The following is a 20,588-nucleotide window of genomic DNA, read 5'->3' as shown; positions in this document are numbered from 1 at the left end:
GAAAGGGAACTACAATGTATCTGTACGTAGAAAGGGAACTACAACGTATCTGTACGTAGAAAGGGAACTACAATGTATCTGTACGTAGAAAGGGAACTACAACGTATCTGTACGTAGAAAAGGGAACTACAATGTATCTGTACGTAGAAAGGGAACTACAACGTATCTGTACGTAGAAAAGGGAACTACAATGTATCTGTACGTAGAAAGGGAACTACAATGTATCTGTACGTAGAAAGGGAACTACAATGTATCTGTACGTAGAAAGGGAACTACAATGTATCTGTACGTAGAAATCTTTTATGTGAAGTTTGCTTAAACCTTTACAGTACTTTACCTAAGATATCACCAATAATATTTTTGTTAAATTTCTAAACAAGAGTTGTCAGAAGAAATTCGGAATAAGTTTATCAGAAGTAGTTCAAAGGTCAAGGTCAGAGGTGCATGAATGCGTGAGTGCATATTTTGACACAGATAAGACATGAAGAAACTAACATACACCCATTTCAATAGTTAAAACCAATATATCCAGACTTCAGTATGGTAGTTATGTAGTCAGGTTCTTCACAAACACAAAAACCCTATATGCATCTGTGATGACAGAGGACTTCGTAAGAGGAGTGGTATAATTGGCGAGAGGTCGATGGCGAGAGGTCAACCTAATCTGAGGTAGAATTTTACTGTCTGCTCCTTCAATATTCTGTAATAAAACCTCTCTGTGTCTAGTGAACTTACTAAGGTGACCTTGTCATTATCGTTAAAGGAGCCTGTCTGTGTCTAGTGAACTTACTTAGGTGAGCTAATCATTATCGTTAAAGGAGCCCGTCTGTATCTAGTGAACTTACTTAGGTGAGCTAGTCATCATCGTTAAAGGAGCCTGTCTGTATCTAGTGAACTTTCTTAGGTGAGCTAGTCATTATCGTTAAAGGAGCCCGTCTGTATCCAGTGAACTTACTTAGTTGAGCTAGTCATTATCGTTAAAGGAGCCCGTCTGTATCTAGTGAACTTACTTAGGTGAGCTAGTCATCATCGTTAAAGGAGCCCGTCTGTATCTAGTGAACTTACTTAGGTGAGCTAGTCATCATCGTTAAAGGAGCCCGTCTGTATCTAGTGAACTTACTTAGGTGAGCTAGTCATCATCGTTAAAGGAGCCCGTCTGTATCTAGTGAACTTACTTAGGTGAGCTAGTCATTATCGTTAAAGGAGCCCGTCTGTATCCAGTGAACTTACTTAGTTGAGCTAGTCATTATCGTTAAAGGAGCCCGTCTGTATCTAGTGAACTTACTTAGGTGAGCTAGTCTTCATCGTTAAAGGAGCCCGTCTGTATCCAGTGAACTTACTTAGGTGAGCTAATCATTATTGTTAAAGGAGCCTGTCTGTATCTAGTGAACTTACTTAGGTGAGCTAGTCATTATTGTTAAAGGAGCCCGTCTGTATCTAGTGAACTTACTTAGGTGAGCTAGTCATTATCGTTAAAGGAGCCTGTCTGTATCTAGTGAACTTACTTAGGTGAGCTAGTCATCATCGTTAAAGGAGCTCGACTGTATCTAGTGAACTTACTTAGGTGAGCTAGTCATTATCGTTAAAGGAGCCCGTCTGTATCTAGTGAACTTACTTAGGTGAGCTAGTCATTATCGTTAAACGAGCCCGTCTATATCCAGTGAACTTACTTAGGTGAGCTAGTCATCATTGTTAAACGAGCCCGTCTGTATCTTGTGAACTTACTTAGGTGAGCTAGTCATCATCGTTAAAGGAGCCCGTCTGTATCTAGTGAACTTACTTAGGTGAGCTAGTCATTATCGTTAAAGGAGCCCGTCTGTATCCAGTGAACTTACTTAGTTGAGCTAGTCATTATTGTTAAAGGAGCCTGTCTGTATCTAGTGAACTTACTTAGGTGAGCTAGTCATTATTGTTAAAGGAGCCCGTCTGTATCTAGTGAACTTACTTAGGTGAGCTAGTCATTATTGTTAAAAGAGCCCGTCTGTATCTAGTGAACTTACTTATGTGAGCTAGTCATCATCGTTAAAGGAGCCTGTCTGTATCTAGTGAACTTTCTTAGGTGAGCTAATCATTATCGTTAAAGGAGCCTGTCTGTATCTAGTGAACTTACTTAGGTGAGCTAGTCATCATCGTTAAAGGAGCCCGTCTGTATCCAGTGAACTTACTTAGGTGAGCTAGTCATCATCGTTAAAGGAGCCCGTCTGTATCCAGTGAACTTACTTAGGTGAGCTAGTCATTATCGTTAAAGGAGCCCGTCTGTATCTAGTGAACTTACTTAGGTGAGCTAGTCATCATCGTTAAAGGAGCCCGTCTGTATCTAGTGAACTTACTTAGGTGAGCTAGTCATCATTGTTAAAGGAGCCCGTCTGTATCTAGTGAACTTACTTAGGTGAGCTAATCATTATCGTTAAACGAGCCCATCTGTATCCAGTTAACTTACTTAGGTGAGCTAATCATTATCGTTAAACGTGCCTGTCTGTATCTAGTGAACTTACTTAGGTGAGCTAGTCATCACCTTAAAGGAGCCCGTCTGTATCCAGTTAACTTACTTAGGTGAGCTAGTCATCACCTTAAAGGAGCCCATCTGTATCCAGTTAACTTACTTAGGTGAGCTAATCATTATCGTTAAACGTGCCCGTCTGTATCTAGTGAACTTACTTAGGTGAGCTAGTCATCACCTTAAAGGAGCCCATCTGTATCCAGTTAACTTACTTAGGTGAGCTAGTCATTATCGTTAAAGGAGACCGTCTGTATCTAGTGAACTTACTTAGGTGAGCTAGTCATCACCTTAAAGGAGCCCGTCTGTATCTAGTGAACTTACTTAGGTGAGCCAGTCATCATCGTTAAAGGAGCCCGTCTGTATCTAGTGAACTTACTTAGGTGAGCTAGTCATCATCGTTAAAGGAGCCCGTCTGTATCTAGTGAACTTACTTAGGTGAGCTAGTCATTATTGTTAAAGGAGCCCGTCTGTATCTAGTGAACTTACTTATGTGAGCTAGTCATCATCGTTAAAGGAGCCTGTCTGTATCTAGTGAACTTTCTTAGGTGAGCTAGTCATCATCGTTAAAGGAGCTCGTCTGTATCTAGTGAACTTACTTATGTGAGCTAGTCATCATCGTTAAAGGAGCCTGTCTGTATCTAGTGAACTTACTTATGTGAGCTAGTCATCATCGTTAAAGGAGCCCGTCTGTATCTAGTGAACTTACTTATGTGAGCTAGTCATCATCGTTAAAGGAGCCTGTCTGTATCTAGTGAACTTACTTATGTGAGCTAGTCATCATCGTTAAAGGAGCCCGTCTGTATCTAGTGAACTTACTTAGGTGAGCTAGTCATCATCGTTAAAGGAGCTCGTCTGTATCTAGTGAACTTACTTAGGTGAGCTAGTCACTATCGTTAAAGGTGCCCGTCTGTATCTAGTGAACTTACTTAGGTGAGCTAGTCACTATCGTTAAAGGAGCCCGTCTGTATCCAGTGAACTTACTTAGGAGAGCTAGTCATTATCGTTAAAGGAGCCCGTCTATATCTAGTGAACTTACTTAGGTGAGCTAGTCATTATCGTTAAAGGAGCCCGTCTGTATCTAGTGAACTTACTTAGGTTAGCTAATCATTATCGTTAAAGGAGCCCGTCTGTATCTAGTGAACTTACTTAGATGAGCTAGTCATTATCATTAAAGGAGCCCGTCTGTATCTAGTGAACTTACTTAGGTGAGCTAATCATCATCGTTAAAGGAGCCCGTCTGTATCTAGTGAACTTACTTAGGTGAGCTAGTCACTATCGTTAAAGGAGCCCGTCTGTATCTAGTGAACTTACTTAGGTGAGCTAGTCATTATTGTTAAAGGAGCCCGTCTGTATCTTGTGAACTTACTTAGGTGAGCTAGTCATTATCGTTAAAGGAGCCTGTCTGTATCTAGTGAACTTACTTAGATGAGCTAGTCATTATCATTAAAGGAGCCCGTCTGTATCTAGTGAACTTACTTAGGTGAGCTAATCATTATCGTTAAAGGAGCCCGTCTGTATCTCGTGAACTTACTTAGGTGAGCTAGTCATTATCGTTAAAGGAGCCCGTCTGTATCTAGTGAACTTACTTAGGTGAGCTAATCATCATCGTTAAAGGAGCCCGTCTGTATCTAGTGAACTTACTTAGGTGAGCTAGTCATTATCGTTAAAGGAGCCCATCTGTATCCAGTGAACTTACTTAGGTGAGCTAGTCACTATCGTTAAAGGAGCCTGTCTGTATCTAGTGAACTTACTTAGGTGAGCTAGTCACTATCGTTAAAGGAGCCCGTCTGTATCTAGTGAACTTACTTAGGTGAGCTAGTCATTATTGTTAAAGGAGCCCGTCTGTATCCAGTGAACTTACTTAGGTGAGCCAGTCATCATCGTTAAAGGAGCCCGTCTGTATCCAGTGAACTTACTTAGGTGAGCTCGTCATCATCGTTAAAGGAGCTCGTCTGTATCCAGTGAACTTACTTAGGTGAGCCAGTCATCATCGTTAAAGGAGCCCGTCTGTATCTAGTGAACTTACTTAGGTGAGCTAATCATCATCGTTAAAGGAGCCCGTCTGTATCTAGTGAACTTACTTAGGTGAGCTAGTCATCATCGTTAAAGGAGCCCGTCTGTATCTAGTGAACTTACTTAGGTGAGCTAGTCATTATTGTTAAAGGAGCCCGTCTGTATCTAGTGAACTTACTTAGGTGAGCTAGTCATTATCGTTAAAGGAGCTTGTCTGTATCCAGTGAACTTACTTAGGTGAGCTAGTCATCATCGTTAAAGGAGCCCGTCTGTATCTAGTGAACTTACTTAGGTGAGCTAGTCATTATCGTTAAAGGAGCCCGTCTGTATCTAGTGAACTTACTTAGGTGAGCTAATCATTATCGTTAAAGGGGCCCGTCTGTATCTAGTGAACTTACTTAGGTGAGCTAATCATTATTGTTAAAGGAGCCCATCTGTATCTAGTGAACTTACTTAGGTGAGCTAATCATTATCGTTAAAGGAGCCCGTCTGTATCTAGTGAACTTACTTAGGTGAGCTAATCATTATTGTTAAAGGAGCCCGTCTGTATCTAGTGAACTTACTTAGGTGAGCTAATCATTATCGTTAAAGGAGCCCGTCTGTATCTAGTGAACTTTCTTAGGTGAGCTAGTCATTATCGTTAAAGGAACTCGTCTGTATCCAGTGAACTTACTTAGGTGAGCTAATCATTATTGTTAAAGGAGCCTGTCTGTATCCAGTGAACTTACTTAGGTGAGCTAGTCATTATCGTTAAAGGAGCCCGTCTGTATCCAGTGAACTTTCTTAGGTGAGCTAGTCATTATCGTTAAAGGAGTCCGTCTGTATCTAGTGAACTTACTTAGGTGAGCTAGTCACTATCGTTAAACGAGCCCGTCTGTATCTAGTGAACTTACTTAGGTGAGCTAGTCATTATTGTTAAATTGGCCGTCTGTATCCAGTGAACTTACTTAGGTGAGCTAGTCACTATCGTTAAACGTGCCCGTCTGTATCTAGTGAACTAACTTAGATGAGCTAGTCATCATCGTACAACGAGCCCGTCTGTATCTAGTGAACTTACTTAGGTGAGCTAGTCATCATCGTTAAAGGAGCCCGTCTGTATCCAGTGAACTTACTTAGGTGAGCTAGTCACTATCGTTAAACGTGCCCGTCTGTATCTAGTGAACTAACTTAGATGAGCTAGTCATCATCGTTAAACGAGCCTGTCTGTATCTAGTGAACTTACTTAGGTGAGCTAGTCATCATCGTTAAACGTGCCTGTCTGTATCTAGTGAACTTACTTAGGTGAGCTAGTCATCATCGTTAAAGGAGCCCGTCTGTATCAAGTGAACTTTCTTAGGTGAGCTAGTCATTATCGTTAAACATGCCTGTCTGTATCTAGTGAACTTACTTAGGTGAGCTAGTCACTATCGTTAAAGGAGCCCGTCTGTATCTAGTGAACTTACTTAGGTGAGCTAGTCATTATCGTTAAAGGAGCCCGTCTGTATCAAGTGAACTTTCTTAGGTGAGCTAGTCATTATCGTTAAACATGCCTGTCTGTATCTAGTGAACTTACTTAGGTGAGCTAGTCACTATCGTTAAAGGAGCCCGTCTGTATCTAGTGAACTTACTTAGGTGAGCTAGTCATTATCGTTAAGGAGCCCGTCTGTATCTAGTGAACTTACTTAGGTGAGCTAATCATTATCGTTAAAGGGGCCCGTCTGTATCTAGTGAACTTACTTAGGTGAGCTAATCATTATTGTTAAAGGAGCCCATCTGTATCTAGTGAACTTACTTAGGTGAGCTAGTCATTATCGTTAAAGGAGCCCGTCTGTATCTAGTGAACTTACTTAGGTGAGCTAATCATTATCGTTAAACGAGCCCATCTGTATCTAGTGAACTTACTTAGGTGAGCTAGTCATTATCGTTAAAGGAGCCTGTCTGTATCTAGTGAACTTACTTAGGTGAGCTAATCATTATCGTTAAAGGAGCTCGTCTGTATCTAGTGAACTTACTTAGGTGAGCTAGTCATTATCGTTAAACGTGCCTGTCTGTATCCAGTGAACTTACTTAGGTGAGCTAGTCATTATCGTTAAAGGAGCCCATCTGTATCCAGTGAACTTACTTAGGTTAGCTAGTCATTATCGTTAAAGGAGCTCGACTGTATCTAGTGAACTTACTTAGGTGAGCTAGTCATTATCGTTAAACGTGCCCGTCTGTATCTAGTGAACTTACTTAGGTGAGCTAGTCATCATCGTTAAAGGAGCCCGTCTGTATCTAGTGAACTTACTTAGGTGAGCTAATCATTATCATTAAAGGAGCCCGTCTGTATCTAGTGAACTTACTTAGGTGAGCTAGTCATTATTGTTAAAGGAGCCCATCTGTATCTAGTGAACTTACTTAGGTGAGCTAATCATTATCATTAAAGGAGCCCGTCTGTATCTAGTGAACTTACTTAGGTGAGCTAGTCATTATCGTTAAAGGAGCTCGTCTGTATCTAGTGAACTTACTTAGGTGAGCTAGTCATTATCGTTAAACGTGCCTGTCTGTATCCAGTGAACTTACTTAGGTGAGCTAGTCATTATCGTTAAAGGAGCCCATCTGTATCCAGTGAACTTACTTAGGTTAGCTAGTCATTATCGTTAAAGGAGCTCGACTGTATCTAGTGAACTTACTTAGGTGAGCTAGTCATTATCGTTAAACGTGCCCGTCTGTATCTAGTGAACTTACTTAGGTGAGCTAGTCATTATCGTTAAAGGAGCCCGTCTGTATCCAGTGAACTTACTTAGGTGAGCTAGTCACTATCGTTAAACGTGCCTGTCTGTATCTAGTGAACTTACTTAGGTGAGCTAGTCATTATCGTTAAAGGAGCTCGTCTGTATCTAGTGAACTTACTTAGGTGAGCTAGTCACTATCGTTAAACGTGCCTGTCTGTATCTAGTGAACTTACTTAGGTGAGCTAGTCATCATCGTTAAAGGAGCCCGTCTGTATCTAGTGAACTTACTTAGGTGAGCTAGTCATTATCGTTAAAGGAGCCCGTCTGTATCCAGTGAACTTACTTAGGTGAGCTAGTCACTATCGTTAAACGCGCCTGTCTGTATCACTAATCATGTCACCTCAAATCCTTTATTTGTATTAAGTCTGCTTTCATCTTCCAAATTCCGTTCACTCCATTTGTCACCTTCCCATCCGTCAAACACCCAAACACCCCCCCAATCTACACCATACCACCCTATACCTCCCCTACCCTCTTCCCACTTTGTAACATTCATCAAAGGTGAACATTTTAAGGTAATACCTTGTGTCAATAAATCATAGTTATTGAAACTGATTCAGAGACAAAACATAACTTTAAGTTAAAACGATTACTTTCGGATAATTTATTAAAAATACCCTATTTTTTTCGAAACTGAATGAAAGCCCATGATTAAGCTGACAGAGCAGCCAGATGGTCGATTCAATTAAAATTTTTTTCTGTTTGAAGTGATATTTTCTATTTCATGTTTGAGGGAGCAGTGTTTAGTTTTACTTTTATTACTACATCACGGAAATATCTCCTTTTTTTCTACTTTAACAGACATTTCCTATCAGTTTTTTATGTGCTCATTGAATTGATCAATGATGCTGGCAAATGAAAAACAAATCAGGTAAACAGACCAACAGGACCAGCCAGGCGCTCATCATGGACAGAAATAGAATCCCGAATTATTAAATAGACTGAAAAAAGATAATACTGGGAAAAATTCATTGGTGAAATACTGAAATGAGGATTAATACTCATGAAATCTGTACTGGACACATTGTGACCATTTTATAATATATGGATGACTTGCAGAGAGATATTTAATACATTGTCAGAAACAAAATCTTTTATTATCTTTTAACTTGTGTCCCTGGAAACCTGCGTCCCTGGAAACCTGTGTCCCTGGAAACCTGTGTCCTTGAAAAGCCTTGTCCCTGGAACCTTGACCTTAACTTAGCTACCATGCATAACCTACATAAGCTAACTAGCCAAATCTGTCATTTCATATAATTTTAACGCATACATGTAACTGACCAATCAAATTTAGTTCAGATTTTTAACACATAAATGTAACTGACCAATCAAATTTAGTTCAGATTTTTAATATATAAACGTAACATTTTCTGAATTATATTGAGATGATCAATATCAGTAATATTTCTACAAGTGGAATGAAACTTTGATATTATTCACTTGAGCACAAATAGCATTCTACATATCCAGTAAACACAAAATGATGAAAATAATAGTAATGGCACATCAAACAATTTGAGCGGGCCATTTTATAATGACACTACAATTATGGTGTTTACTTGTTCCTAATTCTGCAGTAAATGTTTTTATCTGATCAACCTGATGTCAACAAAACAATGCTACATTTAAGTTTTCACACTGACATATATATGGAATTTTCATTATGTAATCTGATGTTTTATTAACAAATAAGTATAAACAGAAGATAACAAAAATCAAAGTAAACAGAGAGGAGTGAGAGGAGTGAGAGAGAGGAGTGAGAGAGAGGAGTGAGAGAGAGGAGTGGCAGAGAGGAGTGAGAGACAGGAGTGAGAGACAGGAGAGAGATGAGTGAGAGACAGGAGTGAGAGGAGTGAGACAGGAGTGAGAGACAGGAGAGAGAGACAGGAATGAGAGGAGTGAGAGACGAGTGAGAGACAGGAGTGAGAGGAGTGAGAAACAGGAGTGAGAGAGAGAGAGAGAGAGAGAGAGAGAGAGAGAGAGAGAGAGAGAGAGAGAGAGAGAGAGAGAGAGAGAGGGGGGGGGGGGGGGAAAGAGAGAGAGGAGTGAGAGACAGGAGTGAAAGGAGTGAGAGACAGGAGTGAGAGGAGTGAGAAACAGGAGTGAGAGGAGTGAGAGAGAGGAGTGAGAGGAGGGAGAGGAGTGAGAGGAGTGAGAGACAGGAGTGAGAGGAGTGAGAAACAGGAGTGAGAGGAGTTAGAGGAGAGAGAGAGAGAGAGAGAGATAAGAGATAGAGACGGAGAGAGAGTGCGAGTAGAGAGAGATGAGAGGAGTGAGGGAGAGAGATGAGACGAGTAAGTGAGAGGGATGAGAGGAGTGAGGAAGAGAGAGAAGGATGAGAGATGTAGAGAAGAGTTGAGAGGATGAGAGAGAGAGTAGAGAGAGAGAGGAGTGAGAAGGAGATAGAGTAGAAAGAGTGAAGGAGTGAGAAGGAGTGAGAGGAGTGAAGATGTGGAGAGAGAGAAGAGAGAGACAGGTAGGAGGGATGAGAGGAGTGAGACGGAGTGAGACAGGAGTGAAAGGAGTGAGAGACAGGAGTGAGAGGAGTGAGAAACAGGAGTGAGAGGAGTGAGAGGAGTGAGAGAGAGAGAGAGAGAGAGAGGAGTGAGGGGAGGGAGAGAGAGTGAGAGGAGGGAGAGGAGTGAAAGGAGTGAGAGACAGGAGTGAGAGGAGTGAGAAACAGGAGTGAGAGGAGTGAGAGGAGTGAGAGAGGAGAGAGAGGAGTGAGAGGAGTGAAAGAGAGGAGTGAGAGGAGGGAGAGGAGGGAGAGAGAGGAATGAGAAGTGATATTATACTCTATCACACATGATGTATATTCGCCACCAGAATTTCTGATTGGCTGATTATGTTTCAGAATTTCGTGAATGGATTGAAATATGAAAAAAGAAATGAAACAAGAGATCCCAGAGGGATCTTGGCGCCCACCATTGAATGATCTTCATAGGTTCCATGTCAGATTGATCTTTTCTCTACTTTTCCCTTCATTTTACTAATCTGTGCAAATTGAGACATCCCTCCAGTACTTTTCAAACAAGGGAATCCTAGCTATATAAGAAATTTGAGATTTAACGATAATGGCTGTTTGTTTGCCAGGTTGGTGATGGTGGGCTAAAAATGTGGTTTAACTTTATTGAACAATTTCAAATTACTGAGCAACTGGAGTGTAGAAAGAATGGTGAATCATATCACAGCTGAAACTAATGATCCAAGGGAGATAATCCAATAATCCGTCACCAACAAAAATCTCCAGTGGCCTTTTTCTGATTTAGAAATAGATAAAGGGAGGTAACCTGAAATGTACCTTTTTAGATTCTGATCTGTTATTATCAATATAATCATTTAAATTCTGGAGTCTGACTTGTTATTTTTTATTTTCTGATATCGTGACTTGCTTTTTTATTTTTTGATATCGTGATTTGTTTTTAATTGTTTTTATTTTGAGCCTTTTTTTCTTTTTTGATATTCTAACTTGTTAATTATTTTTTGATATTGTGATTTGTTGTTTTTTTTATAATTTTTTTGATATTCTAACTTGTTAATTATTTTTTGATATTTTGATTTGTTGTTTTTTTTATAATTTTTTTGATATTCTAACTTGCTAATTATTTTTTGATATTGTGATTTGTTTTTTAATAATTTTTTTGATATTGTGACTTGTTCAATAGAATGTAGAGATTACAATGTGAAAGACAATATTAATATTCAATAAAAATAATTTAAAGTTTCACCTTCAAATGACAAAGATATACTTATAATGGCTTATAATTGCTGATATATCCCTGTCAAATTGTGATGACAAGTTAGGCAGTATCTGGGCCAGAGAAATTGTACAATTCTTTACATAATTGATTGTTACAGATAACCTCCATCTCTACCACTACCTGTTACAGGTAACCTCCATCTCTACCACTACCTGTTACAGATAATCTCCATCTCTACCACTACCTGTTACAGATAACCTCCATCTCTACCACTACCTGTTACAGATAACCTCCATCTCTACCACTACCTGTTACAGATAACCTCCATCACTACCACTACCTGTTACAGGTAACCTCCATCACTACCACTACCTGTTACAGATAACCTCCATCACTACCACTATCTGTTACAGGTAACCTCCATCTCTACCACTACCTGTTACAGATAACCTCCATCTCTACCACTACCTGTTACAGATAACCTCCATCACTACCACTACCTGTTACAGATAACCTCCATCTCTACGACTACCTGTTACAGATAACCTCCATCTCTACCACTACCTGTTACAGGTAACCTCCATCTCTACCACTACCTGTTACAGATAACCTCCATCACTACCACTACCTGTTACAGGTAACCTCCATCACTACCACTACCTGTTACAGGTAACCTCCATCACTACCACTACCTGTTACAGATAACCTCCATCTCTACCACTACCTGTTACAGATAACCTCCATCACTACCACTACCTGTTACAGATAACCTCCATCTCTACCACTACCTGTTACAGATAACCTCCATCACTACCACTACCTGTTACAGGTAACCTCCATCACTACCACTACCTGTTACAGATAACCTCCATCTCTACCACTACCTGTTACAGATAACCTCCATCACTACCACTACCTGTTACAGGTAACCTCCATCACTACCACTACCTGTTACAGATAACCTCCATCACTACCACTACCTGTTACAGATAACCTCCATCACTACCACTACCTGTTACAGGTAACCTCCATCACTACCACTACCTGTTACAGGTAACCTCCATCTCTACCACTACCTGTTACAGATAACCTCCATCTCTACCACTACCTGTTACAGATAACCTCCATCACTACCACTACCTGTTACAGATAACCTCCATCACTACCACTACCTGTTACAGATAACCTCCATCTCTACCACTACCTGTTACAGATAACCTCCATCACTACCACTACCTGTTACAGGTAACCTCCATCTCTACCACTACCTGTTACAGATAACCTCCATCACTACCACTACCTGTTACAGGTAACCTCCATCACTACCACTACCTGTTACAGGTAACCTCCATCACTACCACTACCTGTTACAGATAATCTCCATCTCTACCACTACCTGTTACAGATAACCTCCATCACTACCACTACCTGTTACAGATAACCTCCATCACTACCACTACCTATTACAGATAACCTCCATCTCTACGACTACCTGTTACAGATAACCTCCATCACTACCACTACCTGTTACAGATAACCTCCATCTCTACCACTACCTGTTACAGGTAACCTCCATCACTACCACTACCTGTTACAGAAAACCTCCATCTCTACCACTACCTGTTACAGATAACCTCCATCACTACCACTACCTGTTACAGATAACCTCCATTTCTACCACTACCTGTTACAGATAACCTCCACCACTACCACTACCTGTTACAGATAACCTCCATCTCTACCACTACCTGTTACAGATAACATCCATCACTACCACTACCTGTTACAGGTAACCTCCATCACTACCACTACCTGTTACAGGTAACCTCCATCACTACCACTACCTGTTACAAATTACCTCCATCTCTACGACTACCTGTTACAGATAACCTCCATCACTACCACTACCTGTTACAGATAACCTCCATCACTACCACTACCTGTTACAGATAACCTCCATCACTACCACTACCTGTTACAGATAACCTCCATCACTACCACTACCTGTTACAGATAACCTCCATCACTACCACTACCTGTTACAGATAACCTCCATCTCTACGACTACCTGTTACAGATAACCTCCACCACTACCACTACCTGTTACAGGTAACCTCCATCTCTACCACTACCTGTTACAGATAACCTCCATCACTACCACTACCTGTTACAGATAACCTCCACCACTACCTGTTACAGATAACCTCCATCTCTACCACTACCTGTTACAGATAACCTCCATCTCTACCACTACCTGTAACAGGTGACCTCCATCTCTACCACTACCTGTTACAGATAACCTCCATCTCTACGACTACCTGTTACAGATAACCTCCATCTCTACCACTACCTGTTACAGATAACCTACATCTCTACAACTAACACTGAAATAAGGTCAGGGAAACACTGGTGTAAGGTCAGGGAAACACTGGTGTAAGGTCAGGGAAACACTGATGTAAGGTCAGGGATACACTGAAATAAGGTCAGGGAAACACTGATGTAAGGTCAGGGATACACTGAAATAAGGTCAGGGAAACACTGATGTAAGGTCAGGGAAACACTGAAATAAGGTCAGGGAAACACTGATGTAAGGTCAAGGAAACACTGAAATAAGGTCAGGGAAACACTGAAATAAGGTCAGGGAAACACTGAAATAAGGTCAGGGAAACACTGAAATAAGGTCAGGGAAACACTGAAATAAGGTCAGGGAAACACTGAAATAAGGTCAGGGAAACACTGATGTAAGGTCAGGGAAACACTGAAATAAGGTCAGGGAAACACTGATGTAAGGTCAGGGAAACACTGAAATAAGGTCAGGGAAACACTGAAATAAGGTCAGGGAAACACTGGTGTAAGGTCAGGGAAACACTGAAATAAGGTCCAGGAAACACTGATGTAAGGTCAGGGAAACACTGATGTAAGGTCAGGGAGATGTAAGGTCAGGGAAACACTGAAATAAGGTCAGGGAAACACTGATGTAAGGTCAGGGAAACACTGATGTAAGGTCAGGGAAACACTGAAATAAGGTCAAAATACAGAGAGCTCTAGGTTTACTGGAGTTTACTGGGGTGAACTAGAATAAATGGTGCTGTCTTACCTTTCCAGATCTTCTTGTCCACTTGTGTCAACTGACCGGTGTGCTATCTCCCCAAACTTGACCGCTACAGCCTCACAATGTACACTGTAACAGAATATAAAAAATAGACAATGACTGCTGTAACATCGAAAAGGTCTCAGCTTCATTTTATAGACTACAACTAGAATATAGACTACAACTAGAATATAGACTACAACTAGAATACTCAGGACTCGGCCAGCTTCATTATATAGACTACAATTAGAATACTCAGGATTTGGCCATTCCCTGACCACTGCAGCGTCTCCTTGAACTTGACCACTGGCAGCCTGACCTCTGCAGTGTCTCTTTGAACTTAACCACTAAAATAGCCAGCAGCATTTCAGCAAAAATCGAGCAATTGCTAAAAAACATATTCTAGGATCAAAATCCAGCAACCAGGAGTTGATATTTTTACATGATAAGCAATACTCCTGGTCCACTTGAATACCTGTACAGAACTAAACCTTCCTGTATCTAATCGTACAGAGCTGTACCTACCTGTATCTAATCGTACAGAGCTGTACCTACCTGTATCTACTCGTACAGAGCTGTACCTGTCTGTATCTAATCGTACAGAGATGTACCTACCTGTATCCACTCGTACAGAGCTGTACCTACCTGTATCTACTCGTACAGAAATGTACCTTCCTGTATCTACTCGTACAGAGCTGTACCTTCCTGTATCTAATCGTACAGAGATGTACCTTCCTGTATCTAATCGTACAGAAATGTACCTTCCTGTATCTACTCGTACAGAAATGTACCTTGCTGTATCTACTCGTACAGAGCTGTACCTACCTGTATCTACTCGTACAGAGATGTACCTGTCTGTATCTACTCGTACAGAACTTAACCTACCTGTATCTACTCGTACAGAAATGAACCTACCTGTATCTAATTGTACAGAACTTAACCTTCCTGTATCTAATCGTACAGAGATGTACCTACCTGTATCTAATCGTACAGAGATGTACCTTCCTGTATCTAATCGTACAGAGATGTACCTACCTGTAACTACTCGTACAGAGATGTACCTTCCTGTATCTAATCGTACAGAGATGTACCTACCTGTAACTACTCGTACAGAGCTGTACCTACCTGTATCTACTCGTACAGAGATGTACCTTCCTGTATCTACTCGTACAGAGCTGTACCTGTTTGTATCTATTCGTACAGAGCTGTACCTTCCTGTATCTACTCATACAGAGCTGTACCTACCTGTATTCACACTTCAGAGCTGTACCTGTCTGTACAGAGCTGTACCTACCTGCCCCCCTGCGTTGAGTGGCGTAGAATAATAAGAGTTTCAGATGGCAATCGCTCCATGGTGTAAACTGTGTATAAACATTGGCCCTCATTACTGGTAAATCTGGAACGAAAATTAATAACAAAATGATGATTCTTAATCCATGAAATGTCTTTTGGAGTTATCAACAATTGAAGATCTGAGAACAGTCACTTTATATTTAGGTTTTTATTGTTTTTACACAGACTATGGACTTTCTTTTACATTTTTTGTACAGTTACTATATCACTCCACTGACCCCTATAAAAGTCCATTTGTGTACATCATTAGTAAAGTACATTCTGTAGAAATATTGAGATTAATGCTCGAGACTGACAATTCTCCTCTCATTTTCTCTCTAAAGTTTTACATGAATATGGTGTCAAAGGAACACTGTCATTCTGTATTGATAAATAACAATAACATAGAGGAATAAACATACGATGTTATCACTTCACAGGCTGAAATAAGACAATTGACATCTAAACAATGACTTTAAACTCCATTCATTAAAAAAACTTTTTATAATAATAATAATAATAATAATAATAATAATGGTTTTATTTGCACATTACAGGCCTCCAGCCCACAGTACCATTTCAATATACAATACATTTTTGACATCACATAAAATATATATACAATTGTAATATGATATAATTACATTTTCCAATGCTCAATATTTCATTTCATCTTGGAATTACACTGTACTTCAGTTAATTCATGCTATCTATAGACTATTCTGGTTTCACAAATGGATATTGACTTCTGTCTCTTAAAATGTCATATTAAGTTAAATGTTTGTTTTAATTGATCATGAGTAATTCCAGAATTAGTTATTTTACTGGCATAATGTCTGAGGACTATTATGTCATGGTTAATATTTCATATTTTACATCATTTGCCTTCTTAATAAAGATTGCAACATTTCTCAATATTAAGTTATCATCTGACCCGAGTAATTTCACCAAGTTACCTAGGGAAGGGTTTACATAGCACCAACGGGGAATGAATGCAACTCGTATATCCCTCAGTATTGGGCACTTCAACATAAAATGAAGTTCATCCTCCACCTCCTTAGAATTACAGATTTTGCACAGCCTCTCCTCACGTGGAATGCCTATTTTCCTACCTAGATCGATTTCTAGTCTGTGTGTGGAACAGCGAAGATTGGCAAGGGCATACCTTAAGGTGAACAACATGTTACTTAATTATTGCTCTGTCATGATATACGGTTTGATTTTGCAGTAAAAATCACACTTTGACGAGTTATGAATGTATTCTGACCATTTTTGTAAATTGATGTCACAGAGTCGACGCCTGAACAACTCCATAAATGTCTTGACATCACCTACATATTGGAATTGCCACACTAATCCAAAACCATTGCTAAAAAGGAGGTGTTTGATTTTGGTGCACCATGTAGTTTTCCCATGTTGATCCAGGTTGTGGAGCATCATATAACATTGTTTAGGGAGACGATTTTGGTCCATTTTGAATAGACGCAATAAGTACTTAATAGGTTTACACATGTACTTCACACACAAAACTTTTTATCTTGTTATTCTGAAACTCATTCTTAGGAGAATTTTTTTTAATACTTGTTTTTTTTTCCTCACTTTTTCAAAGTGTCTCCCGATATCAAAAGTTTTTTCTTAGTGTTAAAAAAAATTTTAAACATCCATTCTCAAACATTAAAATATTTTTTAAAATTATGGAAATATAGTTTAAAGTCATAATTTGGTTTTAAGGATTGAAATTTTCTCAAAACTAAGAACATTGTTTCCAAAATTGACACCAGTGTTCCGACAGATCTTATCAGTCATCACAGTAACTTACTGACAAACTTTGGGTTTTAGATCACTGTCTCCATCTCTGAAAAAATAAAATCACAAGTTATTTAGATATTCTTGAATTTTAATGGTAAATAAATCAATAGACATTACAAAGTGAAGCCAATTTTGTATCATATTTAACAAAGATCATGTGACATGATGTCCAGGATCTTAACCTGGTGTTGGGTGTGTTACAGGACATGCTATAACATTACTTCATTTGTGAAACAGCAACAATTAACTTGAAGATAATCTTGATACTTTGATATGCCTATTTTTTTATGAGGAAAAAATCCTGACTGAATGATTATAGATTCAAGTGGCACCAAAAATAGTACAAAGATTTAAGCTCTGTAGTGTGTTTACAAGTAGATACAAGGTAGATTTAAGAAAAATTAAAATAAAAACTTTTACAAGAAAACATGATGTTGGACCATCATAATAAGTGAAATAGTCTGTGAAACAATTATGTTTTGTTTCCCACATGAAGTAGGATTACTCACTGTTTTGTTTCCCACATGAAGTAGGATTACTCACTGTTTTGTTTCCCACATCAAGTAGGATTACTCACTGTTTTGTTTCCCACATGAAGTAGGATTACTCACTGTTTTGTTTCCCACATGAAGTAGGATTACTCACTGTTTTGTTTCCCACATGAAGTAGGATTACTCACTGTTTTGTTTCCCACATGAAGTAGGATTACTCACTGTTTTGTTTCCCACATGAAGTAGGATTACTCACTGTTTTGTTTCCCACATGAAGTAGGATTACTCACTGTTTTGTTTCCCACATGAAGTAGGATTACTCACTGTTTTGTTTCCCACATGAAGTAGGATTACTCACTGTTTTGTCAGCGTGAAGAGATGTCGGGAGGAGAGACACTCAAACGAACTCCCTATCACCATCTACAAGACAAGAACAAGAGTTATTCCCCTTTGAAAAAGATCAATTTCAATGTCAGAGTTATTCCCCTTTAATCTCACAGACAAAGTTCAATCTATAATTTCACTGTTTGTAGTTCCCGGGCACAGATTTGTTATTCAAAAGATATTTTGTCACGGTATCAAAATTCCTTTATGATCTGCTAACAGCTCTTTTGAAATGTCAGTATTTTGTAGCCATATTTCTGGTTCTTTAAAAACTCGCTATTGCAAAATAAAACCCAATCATCCAAGTCAATGTTTTGGCAATTCTGCAATCCTAAAAAGTAATCACCAAGCACTTTTTTGAAGAAGAAAATGGACAAAGTCTGGGTGGAATTGGTGAACATAACTTGTGATATGTGGAAATCAATTATCATGTTTTGTTACTAATAAACTTGACCTTTGTTTTCCAGACCTGAAGAACAATCCCATGTAAGTACATTCTGTTAAGAGGCAATAAATACAATCTTGTCATACATACAGCATTAAGATGCATTAAGAATGGATGGGGAGGGAGGGTGAACTTACTGATGGTCGGGACAAGGCAGAATGGATGGGGAGGGTGGGTGAACTTACTGATGGTCGAGACAAGGCAGAATGGATGTGGAGGGAGGGTGAACTTATTGATGGTCGAGACAAGGCAGAATGGATGGGGAGGGAGGGTGAACTTACTGATGGTTTGGACAAGGCAGAATGGATGGGGAGGGTTAACTTACTGATGGTCGAGACAATGCAGAATGGATGGGGAGGGGGTGAACTTACTGATGGTCGGGACAAGGCAGAATGGATGGGGAGGGAGGGTGAACTTACTGATGGTCGGGACAAGGCAGAATGGATGGGGAGGGAGGGTGAACTTACTGATGGTCGACAGAAGGCAGAATGGATGGGGAGGGAGGGTGAACTTACTGATGGTCGGGACAAGGCAGAATGGATGGGGAGGGAGGGTGAACTTACTGATGGTCGGGACAAGACAGAATGGATGGGGAGGGAGGGTGAACTTACTGATGGTCGGGACAAGGCAGAATGGATGGGGAGGGAGGGTTAACTTACTGATGGTCGAGACAAGGCAGAATGGATGGGGAGGGTGAACTTACTGATGGTCGACAGAAGGCAGAATGGATGGGGAGGGAGGGTGAACTTACTGATGGTCGAGACAAGGCAGAATGGATGGGGAGGGTGAACTTACTGTTGGTCGAGACAAGACAGAATGGATGGGGAGGGAGGGTGAACTTACTGATGGTCGAGACAAGGCAGAATGGATGGGGAGGGGTGAACTTACTGATGGTCGACAGAAGGCAGAATGGATGGGGAGGGTGAACTTACTGATGGTCGACAGAAGGCAGAATGGATGGGGAGGGTGAACTTACTGATGGTCGAGACAAGACAGAATGGATGGGGAGGGAGGGTGAACTTACTGATGGTCGAGACAAGGCAGAATGGATGGGGAGGGGGGTGAACTTACTGATGGTCGGGACAAGGCAGAATGGATGGGGAGGGAGGGTGAACTTACTGATGGTCGGGACAAGGCAGAATGGATGGGGAGGGTGAACTTACTGATGGTCGAGACAAGGCAGAATGGATGGGGAGGGAGGGTGAACTTACTGATGGTCGGGACAAGGCAGAATGGATAGGGAGGGAGGGTGAACTTACTGATGGTCGGGACAAGGCAGAATGGATGTGGAGGGAGGGTTAACTTACTGATGGTCGAGACAAGGCAGAATGGATGGGGAGGTAGGGTGAACTTACCGATGGTCGGGATAAGGCAGAATGGATGGGGAGGGGGGTGAACTTACTGATGGTCGAGACAACACAGACGGGACAAGACAGAATGGATGGGGAGGGAGGGTGATCTTACTGATGGTCGAGACAAGGCAGAACGGATGTGGAGGGTGAACTTACTGATGGTCGGGACAAGGCAGAATGGATGGGGAGGTAGGGTGAACTTATTGATGGTCGGGACAAGGCAGAATGGATGGGGAGGGTTAACTTACTGATGGTCGGGACAAGGCAGAATGGATGGGGAGGGTGGGTGAACTTACTGATGGTCGGGACAAGGCAGAATGGATGGGGAGGGTGGGTGAACTTACTGTTGGTCGGGATAAGGCAGAATAGATGGGGAGGGTGAACTTACTTATGGTCGAGACAAGGCAGAATGGATGGGGAGGGTGAACTTACTGATAGTCGGGACAAGGCAGAATGGATGTGGAGGGTGAACTTACTGATGGTCAGGACAAGGCAGAATGGATGGGGAGGGTGATCTTACTGATGGTCGGGACAAGGCAGAATGGATGGGGAGGGAGGGTGAACTTACTGATGGTCGAGACAAGACAGAATGGATGGGGAGGGAGGGTGAACTTACTGATGGTCAGGACAAGGCAGAATGGATGGGGAGGTTGAACTTACTGATGGTCGGGACAAGGCAGAATGGATGGGGAGGGTGAACTTACTGATGGTCGGGAC

General features: G+C 40.7%; 1 protein-coding gene across 2 annotated transcripts in view; it reads right to left on the bottom strand.

The window, feature by feature from the left end:
- Positions 1 to 20,588, bottom strand: part of LOC117340064 (anaphase-promoting complex subunit 4-like) — a 126,517-nt gene that overhangs the window by 65,100 nt on the left and 40,829 nt on the right. For both annotated transcript variants that reach the window (XM_033901833.1, XM_033901832.1), the window contains exons 21-24: positions 18,049 to 18,110; positions 17,210 to 17,245; positions 15,353 to 15,454; positions 14,065 to 14,148 (exon numbers count right to left, since the gene is read on the bottom strand). In XM_033901833.1, coding sequence (XP_033757724.1) covers positions 14,065 to 14,148; positions 15,353 to 15,454; positions 17,210 to 17,245; positions 18,049 to 18,110 — 284 coding nt within the window. The remainder of the gene's footprint in view (positions 1 to 14,064; positions 14,149 to 15,352; positions 15,455 to 17,209; positions 17,246 to 18,048; positions 18,111 to 20,588) is intronic.

This window comes from Pecten maximus, chromosome 12, assembly GCF_902652985.1.
Source record: "Pecten maximus chromosome 12, xPecMax1.1, whole genome shotgun sequence".
In the NCBI taxonomy this organism is placed as follows: domain Eukaryota; kingdom Metazoa; phylum Mollusca; class Bivalvia; order Pectinida; family Pectinidae; genus Pecten; species Pecten maximus.
Note: the sequence above shows the minus strand (reverse complement) of the source record. Positions and strands in the feature narration are given on the sequence as shown.